General features: G+C 45.8%; 1 protein-coding gene across 1 annotated transcript in view; it reads right to left on the bottom strand.

Moving 5' to 3' along the window:
• Positions 1-7,006: 7,006 nt before the first annotated feature.
• The window catches only part of gpr142 (G protein-coupled receptor 142), a 48,806-nt gene continuing 41,483 nt past the window's right edge, over positions 7,007-14,329 (bottom strand). The window contains 4 exon segments of the mRNA XM_035740763.2: positions 7,007-7,938; positions 7,940-8,602; positions 8,929-9,086; positions 11,173-11,333. Coding sequence (XP_035596656.1) covers positions 7,789-7,938; positions 7,940-8,602; positions 8,929-9,086; positions 11,173-11,333 — 1,132 coding nt within the window. The 3' untranslated portion in view covers positions 7,007-7,788.

Here is a 14,329-nt window from a genome sequence, read left to right as displayed (position 1 = left end):
TGGAGTCATGCTTGGCTACAATGAACAATGAACAGCATTCTCACATAGGTGTTCATTTTGTCCAGGTGGTTAAGGGCAGTGTGGAGTGTGATTGAGATTGCATCATCTGTGGATCTGTTGGGGTGATATGCAAATTGGAGTGGGTCTAGGGTTCCCGTAATGATGGGATTGATGTGAGCCATGACCAGCCTTTCAAAGCACTTCATGGCTACCGACGTGAGTGCTACGGGGCGGGAATCATTTAGGCAGGTTACCTTCGCTATCTTGGACACAGTGACTATGGTGGTCTGTTTGAAACATGTAGGGATTACAGACTCGGCCAGGGAGAGATTGAAAATGTCAGTGAAGATGTTGCCTGTTATCCATGGCTTCTGGTTGGGATATGTACGTACAGTCACTGTGGGGATGACATCGTCGATGCACTTATTGATGAAGCCGGTGACTAAGGTGGTATACTCCTCAATGCCATTGGATGAATCCAGGAACATATCTGTGTTAGCAAAACAGTCCTGTAGCACAGCATCCGCATCATCTGACCACTTCCTTATTGAGCGAGTCACTGGTACTTTCTGCTTTAGTTTTTGCTTGCAAGCAGGAATCAGGAGGATAGAATTATGTTCATTTGGAGGGTGAGGGAAAGCTTTGTATGCATCTCTATGTGTGGAGTAAAGGAGGTCTAGATTATTTTCCCTCTGGTTGCACATTTAACATGCTGGTAGAAATGAGTTAAAGCAGATTTAAGTTTGCCTGCATTAAAGTCCCCGGCTACTAGGAGCGCCGCTTCTGGATGAGCATTTTCTTGTTTGCTTATGGCCTTAAACAGCTCGTTGAGTGCAGTCTTAGTGCCAGCATTGGTTTGTGGTGGTAAATAGACAACTACAAATAGTATAGATGACAACTCTCTTGGTAGATAGTGTGGTCTACAGCTTATCATGAGGTATTCTACCTCAGGTGAGCAATGCCTTGAGCAATATTATTGACAAATTGACACCCCCGCCCCTCGTTTACCAAACGTAGCTGCTCTGTCCTGCCGATGCACTGAGAAGCCAGCCAGCTCTATTTTATCCTTGCTATCCTTCAGCCACGTCTTGGTGAAACATAAGCTATTACAGTTTTTAATGTACCGTTGGTAGGATAGTCTTAATCATCCAGTTTGTTTTCCGACTATTGCACTTTGGCCAATAATACGGACAGTGCGTTACTGTCTATTAGAGAGAGACTTGTCAGTGGAGGGGTACATGATGAGCTGGTGGCACTTGGAGACATGAAACAGAATAACTTCATTTCTATGCTTCTCTAATGTTGGTATTGAACTTCATACTGTACGTATCAAAAAACTACAATCACATTATATGACTGGACTGCTTAACCCTATAGTATACTGTATTAAACAACTACTGTACAATCACATTATATGACTGTGCTTAGCCCTGTAGTATACTGTACTATAAACTGGGTGGTTCGAGCCCTGAATGCTGTTTGGCTGAAAGCCGTGGTATATGAGACCGTAAACCACGGGTATGAGACAACTTATTTTTACTGTTGTAATTACATTTCTAACCAGTTTATAATAGCAATAAGGTACCTCGTAGTTTGAGGTATATGGCTAAGGGCTGTATCCAGGCACACCGCGTTGTGTCGTGCATAAGAACAGCCCTTAGCCAGGGTATATTAGCCATATAACACACCCCCTTGGGACTTTTTAAAAATTAATACTGTACAACCACATTATATGACTGTACTGCTTAACTCTATACTATAGCGTATTAAACAACCACTGTACAATCACATTATATGACTGTACTGCTCAAAGAGATTCACAGAGATTGGTGTTTTTTTGGTTGGTCTTGTGCTCATGTATGATAATACATGAGCACTGGTATGGTAATATGATGATTATAACATGTATGATAATAAATCAAACATAATAGTATGTTTATTACTCATCCAACTGGTCACACACTTAGAATATGTGGACAACTACAAATACCCAGTTTCTGGTTAGACTGTAAACTCTCCTTCCAGACTCACATTAAACATCTCCAATCCAAAATTAAATCTAGAATCGGCTTCCTATTTCACAACAAAGCATCCTTCACTCATGATGCCAAACATACCCTCGTAAAACTGACCATCCTACCGATCCTCGACTTCGGCGATGTCATTTACAAAACAGCCTCCAACACTCTACTCAACAAATTGGATGCAGTCTATCACAGTGCCATCCGTTTTGTCACCAAAGCCCCATATACTACCCACCACTGCGACCTGTACGCTCTCGTTGGCTGGCCCTCGCTTCATACTCGTCGCCAAACTCACTGGCTCCAGATCATCTACAAGTCTCTGCTAGGTAAAGCCTGCCTTATCTCAGTTCACTGGTCACCATAGCAGCACCCACCCGTAGCATGCGCTCCAGCAAGTATATCTCACTGGTCACTCCCAAAGCCAATTCTTCCTTTGGCCGCCTCTCCTTCCAGTTCTCTGCTGCCAATGACTGGAACGAACTGCAAAAAAATCACTAAAGCTGGAGACTCTTACCTCTCTCACTAGCTTTAAGCACCAGCTGTCAGAGCAGCTCACAGATCTCTCCACCTGTACATAGCTCATCTGTAAATTAGCCCATCCAATCTACCTCATCCCCATACTGTATTTATTTATTAATCTTGCTCCTTTGCACCCCAGTATCTCTATTTGCACATCTTCTGCATATTCTACCATTCCAGTGTTTAATTGCTATATTGTAATTACTTTGCCACCATGGCCTATTTATTGCCTTACCTCTCTTATCCTACCTCATTTGCACATGCTGTATATATATTTTCTACTGTATTATTGATTGTATGTTTGCTTATTCCATGTGTAACTCTGTGTTGTTGTATGTGTCGAACTGCTTTGTTTTGGCCAGGTCGCAGTTGAAAATGAGAACTTGTTCTCAACTACCTTACCTGGTTAAATAAAGGTGAAATAAAATAAAACACATATTAGCTATTTACAAACACTAAACCACAAGGAATGATCCAGTTGTAGTGGGAACAATGAGCATTTAGGCTGGCATCTGAAAGACTTAAGGTCATAATAATCGTCATGGCAGGTAGTCATTTTAGTGTGCATGTTCATTATTTAAAATTAGTGAAGGCTGCTGAGGGGAGGAGGGCTCATAATAATGTCTGCAACGGAGCGAATGGAATGGCATCAAACACATGGAAACCATTTGTTTGATGCATTTGATACCATTTCGCCTATTCCGCCACAGCCATTACCGCAAGCCCGTCTTCCCCAATTGAGGTGCCACCAACCTCCTGTGTTTAAAATATATTTTATACACTCCTGAGTGGCGCAGCTGTCTAAGGCACTGCATCACAGTGCTTGAAGTGCCCCTATAGACCTGGGTTAAATCCCAGGCTGGGTCATAACCTGCTGTGACAGAGAGTCCCATAGGGCGGCACACAATTGGCCCAGGGTCATCTGGGGGGCTTTACTTAGCTCTTTGCACTCTAGCAACTCCTTGTGGTGGGCTGGGCAACTGCAGGCTGACCTCACTTGTCAGTTGAATGGCATTTCCTCTGACATTGGTGCAGTTTGCTTTTGGATTAAGCGGGCAGGTTTAAGGGGCGCGGTTTGGTGGGTCATATTTTTCTTGACTTGACCTTACCTCTCCCAAGCCCGTTGGGGAGTTGCAGCGATGAGACAAGGTCGCAATTGGATGTCACAAAAAAAGTGTATAAAGTAGGCAATTAGCTTACTCTCAATTTCACTGAGACAAAATATATGCCATTTAGCAGTCGGTTTTATCCAAAACAACTTACAAGTGCATACATTTCACGTATGGGTGGTTGCAGAAATTGAACCCACTACTCTGACATTACAAGCACTATGCTCTACCAACTGAGCTACAGAGGAAAACAGGAGATGTAATCAACAAAAATGTGTCCTTCTCTCTTACTGCCTGTTCCTATTAGTGCAAACAAATGAACTATCTTATGTAGTTGACACGTCTTCTCAAACCAGTTATACAATGGCTATGAGGAGGACAGAAAAGTATGTCCTTATTTAAAAGCCTTTCACTGAGGACTAATCGATGAGCCAGTGGTGCGTGATTAAATGGTTATTTCAAGATCAAAGTCTAAACATTGTTCATCAACTCTTGGGGCTAAATGAATTAATTGTATTAAAAAGGTCGACGACATCCGATCCTCGTTTGCTAAGTCAAACGACACCGCTGGTTCTGCTCACACTGCCCTACCCTGTGCTCTGACCTCTTTCTCCCCTCTCTCTCCAGATGAAATCTCGCGTCTTGTGACGGCCGGCCGCCCAACAACCTGCCCGCTTGACCCTATCCCCTCCTCTCTTCTCCAGACCATTTCCGGAGACCTTCTCCCTTACCTCACCTCGCTCATCAACTCATCCCTGACCGCTGGCTACGTCCCTTCCGTCTTCAAGAGAGCGAGAGTTGCACCCCTTCTGATAAAACCTACACTCGATCCCTCCGATGTCAACAACTACAGACCAGTATCCCTTCTTTCTTTTCTCTCCAAAACTCTTGAACGTGCCGTCCTTGGCCAGCTCTCCCGCTATCTCTCTCAGAATGACCTTCTTGATCCAAATCAGTCAGGTTTCAAGACTAGTCATTCAACTGAGACTGCTCTTCTCTGTATCACGGAGGCGCTCCGCACTGCTAAAGCTAACTCTCTCTCCTCTGCTCTCATCCTTCTAGACCTATCAGGCTGCCTTCGATACTGTGAACCATCAGATCCTCCTCTCCACCCTCTCCGAGTTGGACATCTCCGGCACGGCCCACGCTTGGATTGCGTCCTACCTGACAGGTCGCTCCTACCAGGTGGCGTGGCGAGAATCTGTCTCCTCACCACGCGCTCTCACCACTGGTGTCCCCCAGGGCTCTGTTCTAGGCCCTCTCCTATTCTCGCTATACACCAAGTCACTTGGCTCTGTCATAACCTCACATGGTCTCTCCTATCATTGCTATGCAGACGACACACAATTAATCTTCTCCTTTCCCCCTTCTGATGACCAGGTGGCGAATCGCATCTCTGCATGTCTGGCAGACATATCAGTGTGGATGACGGATCACCACCTCAAGCTGAACCTCGGCAAGACGGAGCTGCTCTTCCTCCCGGGGAAGGACTGCCCGTTCCATGATCTCGCCATCACGGTGGACAACTCCATTGTGTCCTCCTCCCAGAGCGCTAAGAACCTTGGCGTGATCCTGGACAACACCCTGTCGTTCTCAACTAACATCAAGGCGGTGGCCCGTTCCTGTAGGTTCATGCTCTACAACATCCGCAGAGTACGACCCTGCCTCACACAAGAAGCGGCGCAGGTCCTAATCCAGGCACTTGTCATCTCCCGTCTGGATTACTGCAACTCGCTGTTGGCTGGGCTCCCTGCCTGTGCCATTAAACCCCTACAACTCATCCAGAACGCCGCAGCCCGTCTGGTGTTCAACCTTCCCAAGTTCTCTCACGTCACCCCACTCCTCCGCTCTCTCCACTGGCTTCCAGTTGAAGCTCGCATCCGCTACAAGACCATGGTGCTTGCCTACGGAGCTGTGAGGGGAACGGCACCTCAGTACCTCCAGGCTCTGATCAGGCCCTACACCCAAACAAGGGCACTGCGTTCATCCACCTCTGGCCTGCTCGCCTCCCTACCACTGAGGAAGTACAGTTCCCACTCAGCCCAGTCAAAACTGTTCGCTGCTCTGGCCCCCCAATGGTGGAACAAACTCCCTCACGACGCCAGGACAGCGGAGTCAATCACCACCTTCCGGAGACACCTGAAACCCCACCTCTTTAAGGAATACCTAGGATAGGATAAGTAATCCTTCTCACCCCCCTAAAAGATTTAGATGCACTATTGTAAAGTGGCTGTTCCACTGGATGTCATAAGGTGAATGCACCAATTTGTAAGTCGCTCTGGATAAGAGCGTCTGCTAAATGACTTAAATGTAATGTAAATGTAAAAAGTAATACACCAACAGATTGCACTTGCCAACTGTTGAATCAGTCATTAATTAGGTATAGAGAAGAGAACACTCAGCTCCAAACAAATACTGATGTCACAAAGTGCTTGTTGATCCCATTTACACATGATAATGCAAATTTGTCAGTAAGTGTGGATGTTTCAAGAGGACACCTTAGCCCTGTGCTATTTACAATGAAACACAGGTTCTCATCCCTTATTGATGAAATATCTCATATTAAAAATTGTCATTTGAATTTGTCCTTATCGCCTTATTGATGTTTCTAGGGGCTTGCACAGGAGCAGATGGAAAATGTACTTTCTGTGTGCCGTCCGTCAGTCTGATGTGAGATTTGCTTAGCTGAGCTGAAGCCCACAGGGGGAGTGTGTTTGTAGAACAGGGTCTTCTTCCCCTGCTGCAGCTTTTAGGCACTTACAGCAAGCATTCATTTAAACCTCCACCCACTTGCGTTTTCATGAAAAATAACCACAGCTGTGGTTTGCTCCTCGCTCTCACTGTTGAAATGAAGTCCTTAATGCTATTTGTTTGCTTGATTGGTTCAGTTGTGCTGCTCAGCAAGCCTGTCACACTGTCATTTGGGCAAATAGGCATGTGGAGTGTTCTCTCCATAGTAAAGAATAATGCACTATATGAAAATACACTCTTACTATTACTTAACTTATGTTCTGTAAAGGAAGAGAATTTTGCATTTCCTTCTATTGTAAAGTGATTCACATAGAACTAAACTGTCCCCCTGTAGACAACTGAGAGGAAATGGTGAGGCTATGCTCAATGTGTAAATAGATAGATGAGCCATTCACTTTAAGTAGCATGCACATGAAAGCATCATCTCTTTTCACAGCGTCTTTTCTCTCTATGTGTTAACTAAAGCACCATGTTCATCTGCAGCCAACAAGACCAAATAATGTCCATATGGCATTCTTTTTTTACCAATATAAACAATAGCATGTTACATAGTTACAACAAGCTTCCATATATGGAAAGTAACATAAAGTCGAGCCAAGCACTCGTAATGTCACAAGCCAAATCTTCCCCCTAACGGAAAATAAATACGTTGTGCCATTTTAAACGGATTCCCGCTGGACATAATAAATAACATGTTGAATCAGAAAACATTCTGCTTGTTTTGAGTCCAACAACAGTTCAGGAAAAGGCCCTTTGAGAATGTTCACCTCAAAGGGTGATTGGCAGCTGTCCACCGAACATGGAATGCACTCTGTGGTTCTCTGTGGTTCAGAGGTCATAAGTGCTTAGGGCAACCGTAGGATAGGGGGATGGATGGTGGGATGGAGGGATAGAGAGATGGGGCAATAAGAGGATGGGTGAAGGGGGTTGATCTGGGGTCTCAGGGTGAAGGTCACATGGTTCGTAGGATGAGGGGATGGGGTGAGTGGAGGGTTTGGTCTCAATTAAGGGGGTGTCTAAACTTCAAGGTCACTTGGTCTGTGGGATGGGGTGTTGGGGGACAGTGGAATGGGGGGATGGAGGGGACGGATAGAGGCATGGAATAGGAGAAGGAGGGAAGAGGTTTACAGGGTTTGTCTCAATTAGGGAGGTCCCATAGTTGAGGTCGAAGTCACATTGTTCATGGGCTGGAGGAATGGCATAATAGAGGGGATAAGAGATGGAGGGAAGAGGGTACAGGGTTTGTCTCAATTAGCGAGGTCCCATAGTTAAGGTCGAAGTCATATTGTTCATGGGCTGGAGGAATGGCATAATAGAGGGGGTGGACGAGGGGGCTGGTCTCAATTAGAGGGGTCTCATCTCAGGATTAAGGATCAAGGTCAGGGTCACATGGTCTCGTTAGCCCTGCAGGGTGTTAGGGGGGTGCGGTTGGTAGTCTCGGTGTAACCGTTTGTCCCGCTAGACAGCAAGGACGTAGAGGCTTTGTCTTGGGCCTGCTGGTTGTGGATTATCCTTCGGTGGTACAACGGACCCCCCCCTGAGCAACAGAACATCCCTCACGGACGCTCTGAATGGCTTACTGACGAAACAGTAGAGGAAGAAGTTAACTGCAGTGTTGAGCATGGCCAGCATGTTAGACAGGTCATAGGCAAGGTGGACCCGCCAGTCCTTGTGGACCGAGGACACGTATAGATGATAGATGACCACTATAGTCCTGGGGGCCCAAAGGATGGCGAACGCAGAGGTAATGGCGAGCAGCATGGCGGTGCTCTTACCCAGGCGCCGCTGCGGAGCCAACCGGGCCCCGCTACCACCACGCTCCTCCTGGCACGGGACCTGTCTCTGCCGCGCCTGCAGCCGGTGAATGATCAGCAAGTTCAGAACCAGGAAGATGCTACACGGCAGGAAGTAGATTATCATCACGTGTGTCCATATGAGGGCAGAGTCCAGGGAGGTGGGCGGGTGGGCAACGCGCCACATGTCAGACCACCAGAAGAATGGTATGCCTGACAACAGCGCCAGGGAAAAGACGATGGTGATAATCCGCCACGCTCGTGCCGGGTAGCTGATCTGGCGGTGGAGGAGCGGATGGCACAGTGCCACGTAGCGGTCCACGGTTAGGGGTACGGTGGCCCAGATAGAGGCGTGGTTGGCAGCAAACTCTGCCATGCTAACCGAGCGCAGGAGGAGGGTGGGGACCTAGAATACAGTTAAACACAAAAATGTCATTTTATGTGAGAAGTCAGGACAAAGAGAAAGGAAATTAACATTAACAGCAAAACGATAAAGTTGATCTACTGTACTTTAAACAACATGTAGGCAGGTCGATTAGAATTCAAACTTTCTCCCAAAACAGATCACTACACCTTTATCGTCCATTCATTACAACAAACAATAAAATGTTGTCCTTTGCTCATTTCTCAAGCTAATTGTGCCCACTTTTTTTCAGTGCACTGTCAGGGTTTTGAGCTGGCAATCCTTTAGCTATACGTCCACCTCCTTAACCACTGGACAACTGTACCTACTTCACGGTGGAACACAGCTGTTTCTAGCAGAAAGCCCACGAAGATAATGAAGAGCTGGGAGAGGATGTCAGAGCCTGTCAGAGCCAGCAGGTACACATGCATAGCCTTCTTAGTACGGGCTGCCAGCCGGGATAGAGCCACTGCAGTCAGTATGTTTACTGATAGATTGAAGGGGGAGGAAGTGGAGAGAGGCAGGGAGGGAGTGGGAGGCAAAGAGAGGGAGGAGGGAGAGAGGGGAGGCAGAGAGAGGGTGGGGGTTAGAGAGAGGGCAGGGTGGAGAAGGAGAGGGGGAAGAGGGAGAGAGGGGAGGGAGATTGAGCGATAGAGAGCGATAGAGAGAGAACATTTATTTAAACACCATATGAAGTCCATTATACACTACATGACCAAAAGTATGTGGACACCTGCTTATCAAACATCTCCTTCCAAAATAATGGGCATTAATATAATTAATCCCGAAGGTGTTCGATGGGGTTGAGGTCAGGGCTCTGTGCAGGCCAGTCAAGTTCTTCCACACTGATTTCGACAAACCATTCCTGTGTGGACGGCGCTTTGTGCATGACCACATTGTCATGCTGAAACAGGAAAGGGCCTCCAAACTGTTGACACAAAGTTGGAAGCACAGAATCGTCTTATTGTATTCTGAAGCATTAAGATTTCCCTTGACTGAAACTAAGAGGCCTACACCGAAACATGAAAAACAGCCCCTGTCCAATGGCGGCAAGGTTTACACCACTCCAGCCAACTCGCATTGCACATGGTGATCTTAGTGTTGTGTGCGGCTGCTTGACCCTGGAAACCCATTTCATGGAGCTCCCTACAAACAGTTATTGTGCTGACGTTGCTTCCAGAGGCAGTTTGGAACTCGGTAGTGAGTGTTGCAACCAAGGACAAATGATTTTTACGCACAATGCGCTTCAACACTCGACAGTCCAGTTCTGTGAGCTTATGTGGTCTGACACTTCGCGGCTAAGCCAGTGCTGCTCCTAGACATTTCCACTTAAAAATAACAGCATTTGCAGTTGACCGGGGCAGCTCTAGCAGGTCAGAAATTTGACAAACAGACTTGTTGGAAAGGTGGCATCCTATGACGGTGCCACGTTGAAAGTCACTGAGCTCTTAGGTCACTGAGCTCGTAAGGCCATTTTACTGCCAATGTTTGTCTATGGAGATTGCATGGCGGTGTGCTCAATATTATACACCTGTCAGCAATGGGTGTGGCTGAAATAGCCGAATCTACTAATTTCAAGGGGTGTCCACATACATTTATACATATAGTCTACTTGGCTCATGAGGTATTACCGGAAGATATTCTATGGAGGAGGGAGATATTTGTTCTTTTTGTGTTTTCTTTCTTTATTTGGTCAGGCCAGGGTGTGACATGGGTTATTGTGGTGTGTTTTTTGTCTTGGGGTTTTGTGGGGTGTCTAATTAGTCTATGGCTGCCTGAGGCGGTTCTCAATCAGAGTCAGGTGATTTATCGTTGTCTCTGATTGGGAACCATATTTAGGCAGCCATATTCTGTGAGTGTTTTCGTGGGTGATTGTTCCTGTCTCTGTGTTTGTTATCACAAGATAGGCTGTATAGGTTTTCGCGTTTCGTTTGTTGTTTTGTATATATTTAGTTATTTCATGTATCGTTGTTTTTTCATTAAAGAACATGAGTAACTACCACGCCGCATTTTGGTCCGACTCTCTTTCGACAGACGAATGCCGTTACACTGTATGTGTGTGTTTTTCCAGTAGTGTGACATACAGTAGCTGCATAGATTTCAGCTGTATTTATATGTAAACAGCTATCATTGTCTGGGTTTCTTTTCGCCGACTTGTCAATAGCACAATATTCCCACTAAAAACAATTGGTGCACATCAGTCTTCAGCCCTCCGCTCCAACCCACAGACCTCTCAATCCCCACTGGGAGTAATTAGTTCACTGTGCCAAAAGGTCAGCTGGAGGATTCAGAGTGAGGGAATGCAGGCGGCTGATCTAATATGAGCCCTCTAGTCTCCTGCTTCCCCTCCCTCCCTACAACCATCCCTGCCTATGTTGGATCAATAGCACATCACTATGATCGGCACGTCTGCCAATGTTGTAGCCCCACAACAACACTGACAATGACAACACAGTTTACTTGAACTGAACACAATCCATTAATGTGACTGTTGTTTTGTCTTGTTGCTCAGGAACATTGGAGTGTTCATTTTGGAGACTGCATGTGTGTGTGTACTGTATGCGTGCATGTACCTGGTACTCCCACACAGAGGAGGGAGCTATAATAGATGACAGGGAAGAAGCCCAGGACACATGTAGACCTCTGCAGATCCCCATCTCCTGGTTTCAGGCCCTGCTCTGAAGAGCTGGGCACTGTGATGTTGGGCCAATCAAACATGACCTTGGTCGTTCTCCTGGAAGAGAGAGGGAAAGATTTGAAGGGAGGGTGGGAAATGGGAAGAGAAGGAGGAAGGGAGATGGAGAGACAAAGAGATGGAGGGAGGGAGGGAGATATAACTATAACTATAAAATAACCATAAAACTATACCTATAAAATAACTATAAAATGACACTGAACAAAAATATAAATGCAACATGCAACAATTTCTACAATTTTACTGAGTTACATATAAGGAAATCAATCAACTGAAATGAATTAATTAGGCCATAATCATGGATTTCACATGACTGGGAATACAGATATGCATCTGCAAAGTTGCTGGATATTGACGGGAACTGCAAAACTCTGTCGTACACGTTGATCTAGAGCAGGGGTGTCAAACTCAAATACCCAGTGGGCCAAAATGTAAAACCTGAACAAAGTCACGGGCCAACATTGAACAAATTAACCTTTTAATATGGACCCAAACAAGTTTTGCTTTAACATTGAATATGGAACAAGCATTGCTTATTACCATACAATATATAATTTAATAGTGGAGACATGCAAAATCGAATTTCAAATGAAAAAACACATCAATGGCATTAATTTATTAAATAAATAAAATTTAAATAAAAATGGTATGCCTCTTTTCTATTTGCAGCCTTCTGATTTAAATACCAAAATAAACCTTTTCCACTGGCTAATAATTTTACAAATAAAATGATAATAAATCAATCAACCATTCAAGCCCATGCCTTGTAGCAAGAAAAAGTGCATAAAGAAAACGTTAATTATTGCACACTGGTCTAATCTGATGTGCCCAAGCCAGATACCTGGCATCTCTTCTTGGATGCTAGTTCATCAATGTCTGGGCTCAAGCTCTGAGCTGAAGAAATCCTCAGTATCGAGTGAAGATGTTCATCAGTCAGACGTCTCCTGTGAGTTGTTTTGGTCATCTTCATCGAGGAGAAAAGTTGCTCGCATAGATAAGTGCTGCCGAACATGGAGAGCATCTGAGCAGCTTGGGTGCGGAGCTGAGGCATTGTGTCAGGGATGAACCGTGGAAACTGTGCGGCGCCCACAGCATCATACTTTGACTTCAGCGTGTCGTTGCACTGGAGTTCAATCAGCTCCATTTGGATGTTGGTTGGTGCATTTTCCACATCAACTGCGAAGGGATTACTAAGCAGTTCAAACGTGCATTTCTGGGCATCGAAGTCGGCAAATCGCCGGCTAAACTCAGCAGCGAGAACACTGAGTTTTTCAGCAAACTGTGCACATGGGAACACGGCGGTAGAGATCTGCGCTTTTATGGATTGGCAGCAGGGAAAATGGCAAAGGTTTCCTTGCAGCATCTGATTCTCCCACAGGCACAGTTTAGTTTTAAAGGCCCTCACTGCAGCGTACATGTCTGTGATGATGCACCCCCGCCCCTGAAGCTGCAGGTTCAACGCATCGAGATGGCTCGAGATGTCACAGAGAAAGGCCAGCTCACACAGGAACTTTTGCTCCCGGAGCTCTGCTGTATCCTTCCCTTTGGTTTCCAGGAATTGACATATTTCCTCACGCAGTTCGAAACATCTGTTCAGTACTTTTCCTCTGCTTAGCCATCTCACCTCTGCGTATGCCGAACCACACTCCTCCAGAAAAGATTTAAACTGGCGGTGATTTAGACCTTTGGCTCTTATAAAGTTAACTACCTGTGTTACTGTGGTCATAACATGTTCCATCTTTAGGGCTTTGGCACACAGTGCTTCCTGATGTATGATGCAGTGGTAAACAGTTAGCTCACCTGCACAGTTCTCTTCCCGCATCTTCTCCCGAACCATGCCCACCAGTCCACTCTTTTTACCGCACATCGCTGGCGCACCATCTGTCGTTAATCCAACGAGTTTATCCCACGGCAGCTTTATTTCAGTTACACATTTGGAAACCTCCTCAAAGATTTCCTTTCCTGTGGTTGTGCCATGCATTGATTTGAATCCTAATAGCTCCTCCGTAACACACAGATTTGAGTCCACTCCACGGATGAAGAGCTGAGCAGCTGAGCAGTATCAGATCCGTCGCAGCTCTCATCCACAGCGAGGGAGAACGCAACAAAATCTTTTCCCTTTTCCATCAGCTGGTCATACAGATTGGTGGCAAGATCACATGTGCAATCAGCTACTGTGTTCCTGCTCAGGCTCACGTTTGAAAATGCTTGTTTTTTCTCTGGGCATACGAGGTCACAAACCTTCATCATGCACTTTTTCATGAACTCTCCCTCATTAAAGGGCCGGGCTGATTTTGCGATCTCTGCTGCCACTATATAACTAGCCTTTACAGCAGCCTCGCTTTGTGATGTGGCTTTTTTAAACATATTCTGTTGTGAAACCAAACTTCTTTTAATCTCCTCTACTTTCTGGCTCCTTTGAGTCATGTCCAGGTCCTTGTATTTGTCATGGTGTTTCGTTTCATAGTGTCGTCTAATGTTGTACTCCTTACTTACAGCCACGTTGACTCCACAAACAAGACAAACAGGTTTGTCTTTTACATATGTAAACAGATATTCTGCCTCCCACTTGTCCAGAAAGCTCCTGTTTTCTGCCTTTCTTTTCGCCATTTTTGGGAAGGGTTAGCTCGCTGACAGTTGTAGCGTCTATGTTGCTATGACTACTGTCACAGAGGAGAGAGCGTTTCTGGGTCCTGTCCTGATTGGCGCGAGAAAACAGCAGAGCATTATGGGATTCGTAGTATTAGTGGTGATTGCGCTGTATAATACCGGCGGGCCAGCTCTAGTAGTAATTTGGTATTGTCTCGCGGGCCAAATATAATTACCCAAATTTGGCCCACGGGCCAGAGTTTGACACCCATGATCTAGAGCATTCCAAACATGCTCAATGGGTGGTGACATGTATGGTGAGTATGCAGGCCATGGAAGAACTGGGACATTTTCAGCTTCCAGGAATTGTGTACAGATCCTAGTGACATGGGGCTGTGCATTATAATGCTGAAATATGAGGTGATGGCGCGGATGAATGGCCTCAA

This window comes from Oncorhynchus keta, chromosome 2 (genome assembly GCF_023373465.1).
Source record: "Oncorhynchus keta strain PuntledgeMale-10-30-2019 chromosome 2, Oket_V2, whole genome shotgun sequence".
NCBI lineage: Eukaryota > Metazoa > Chordata > Actinopteri > Salmoniformes > Salmonidae > Oncorhynchus > Oncorhynchus keta.
This window is presented reverse-complemented; position numbering and strand designations above follow the sequence as displayed.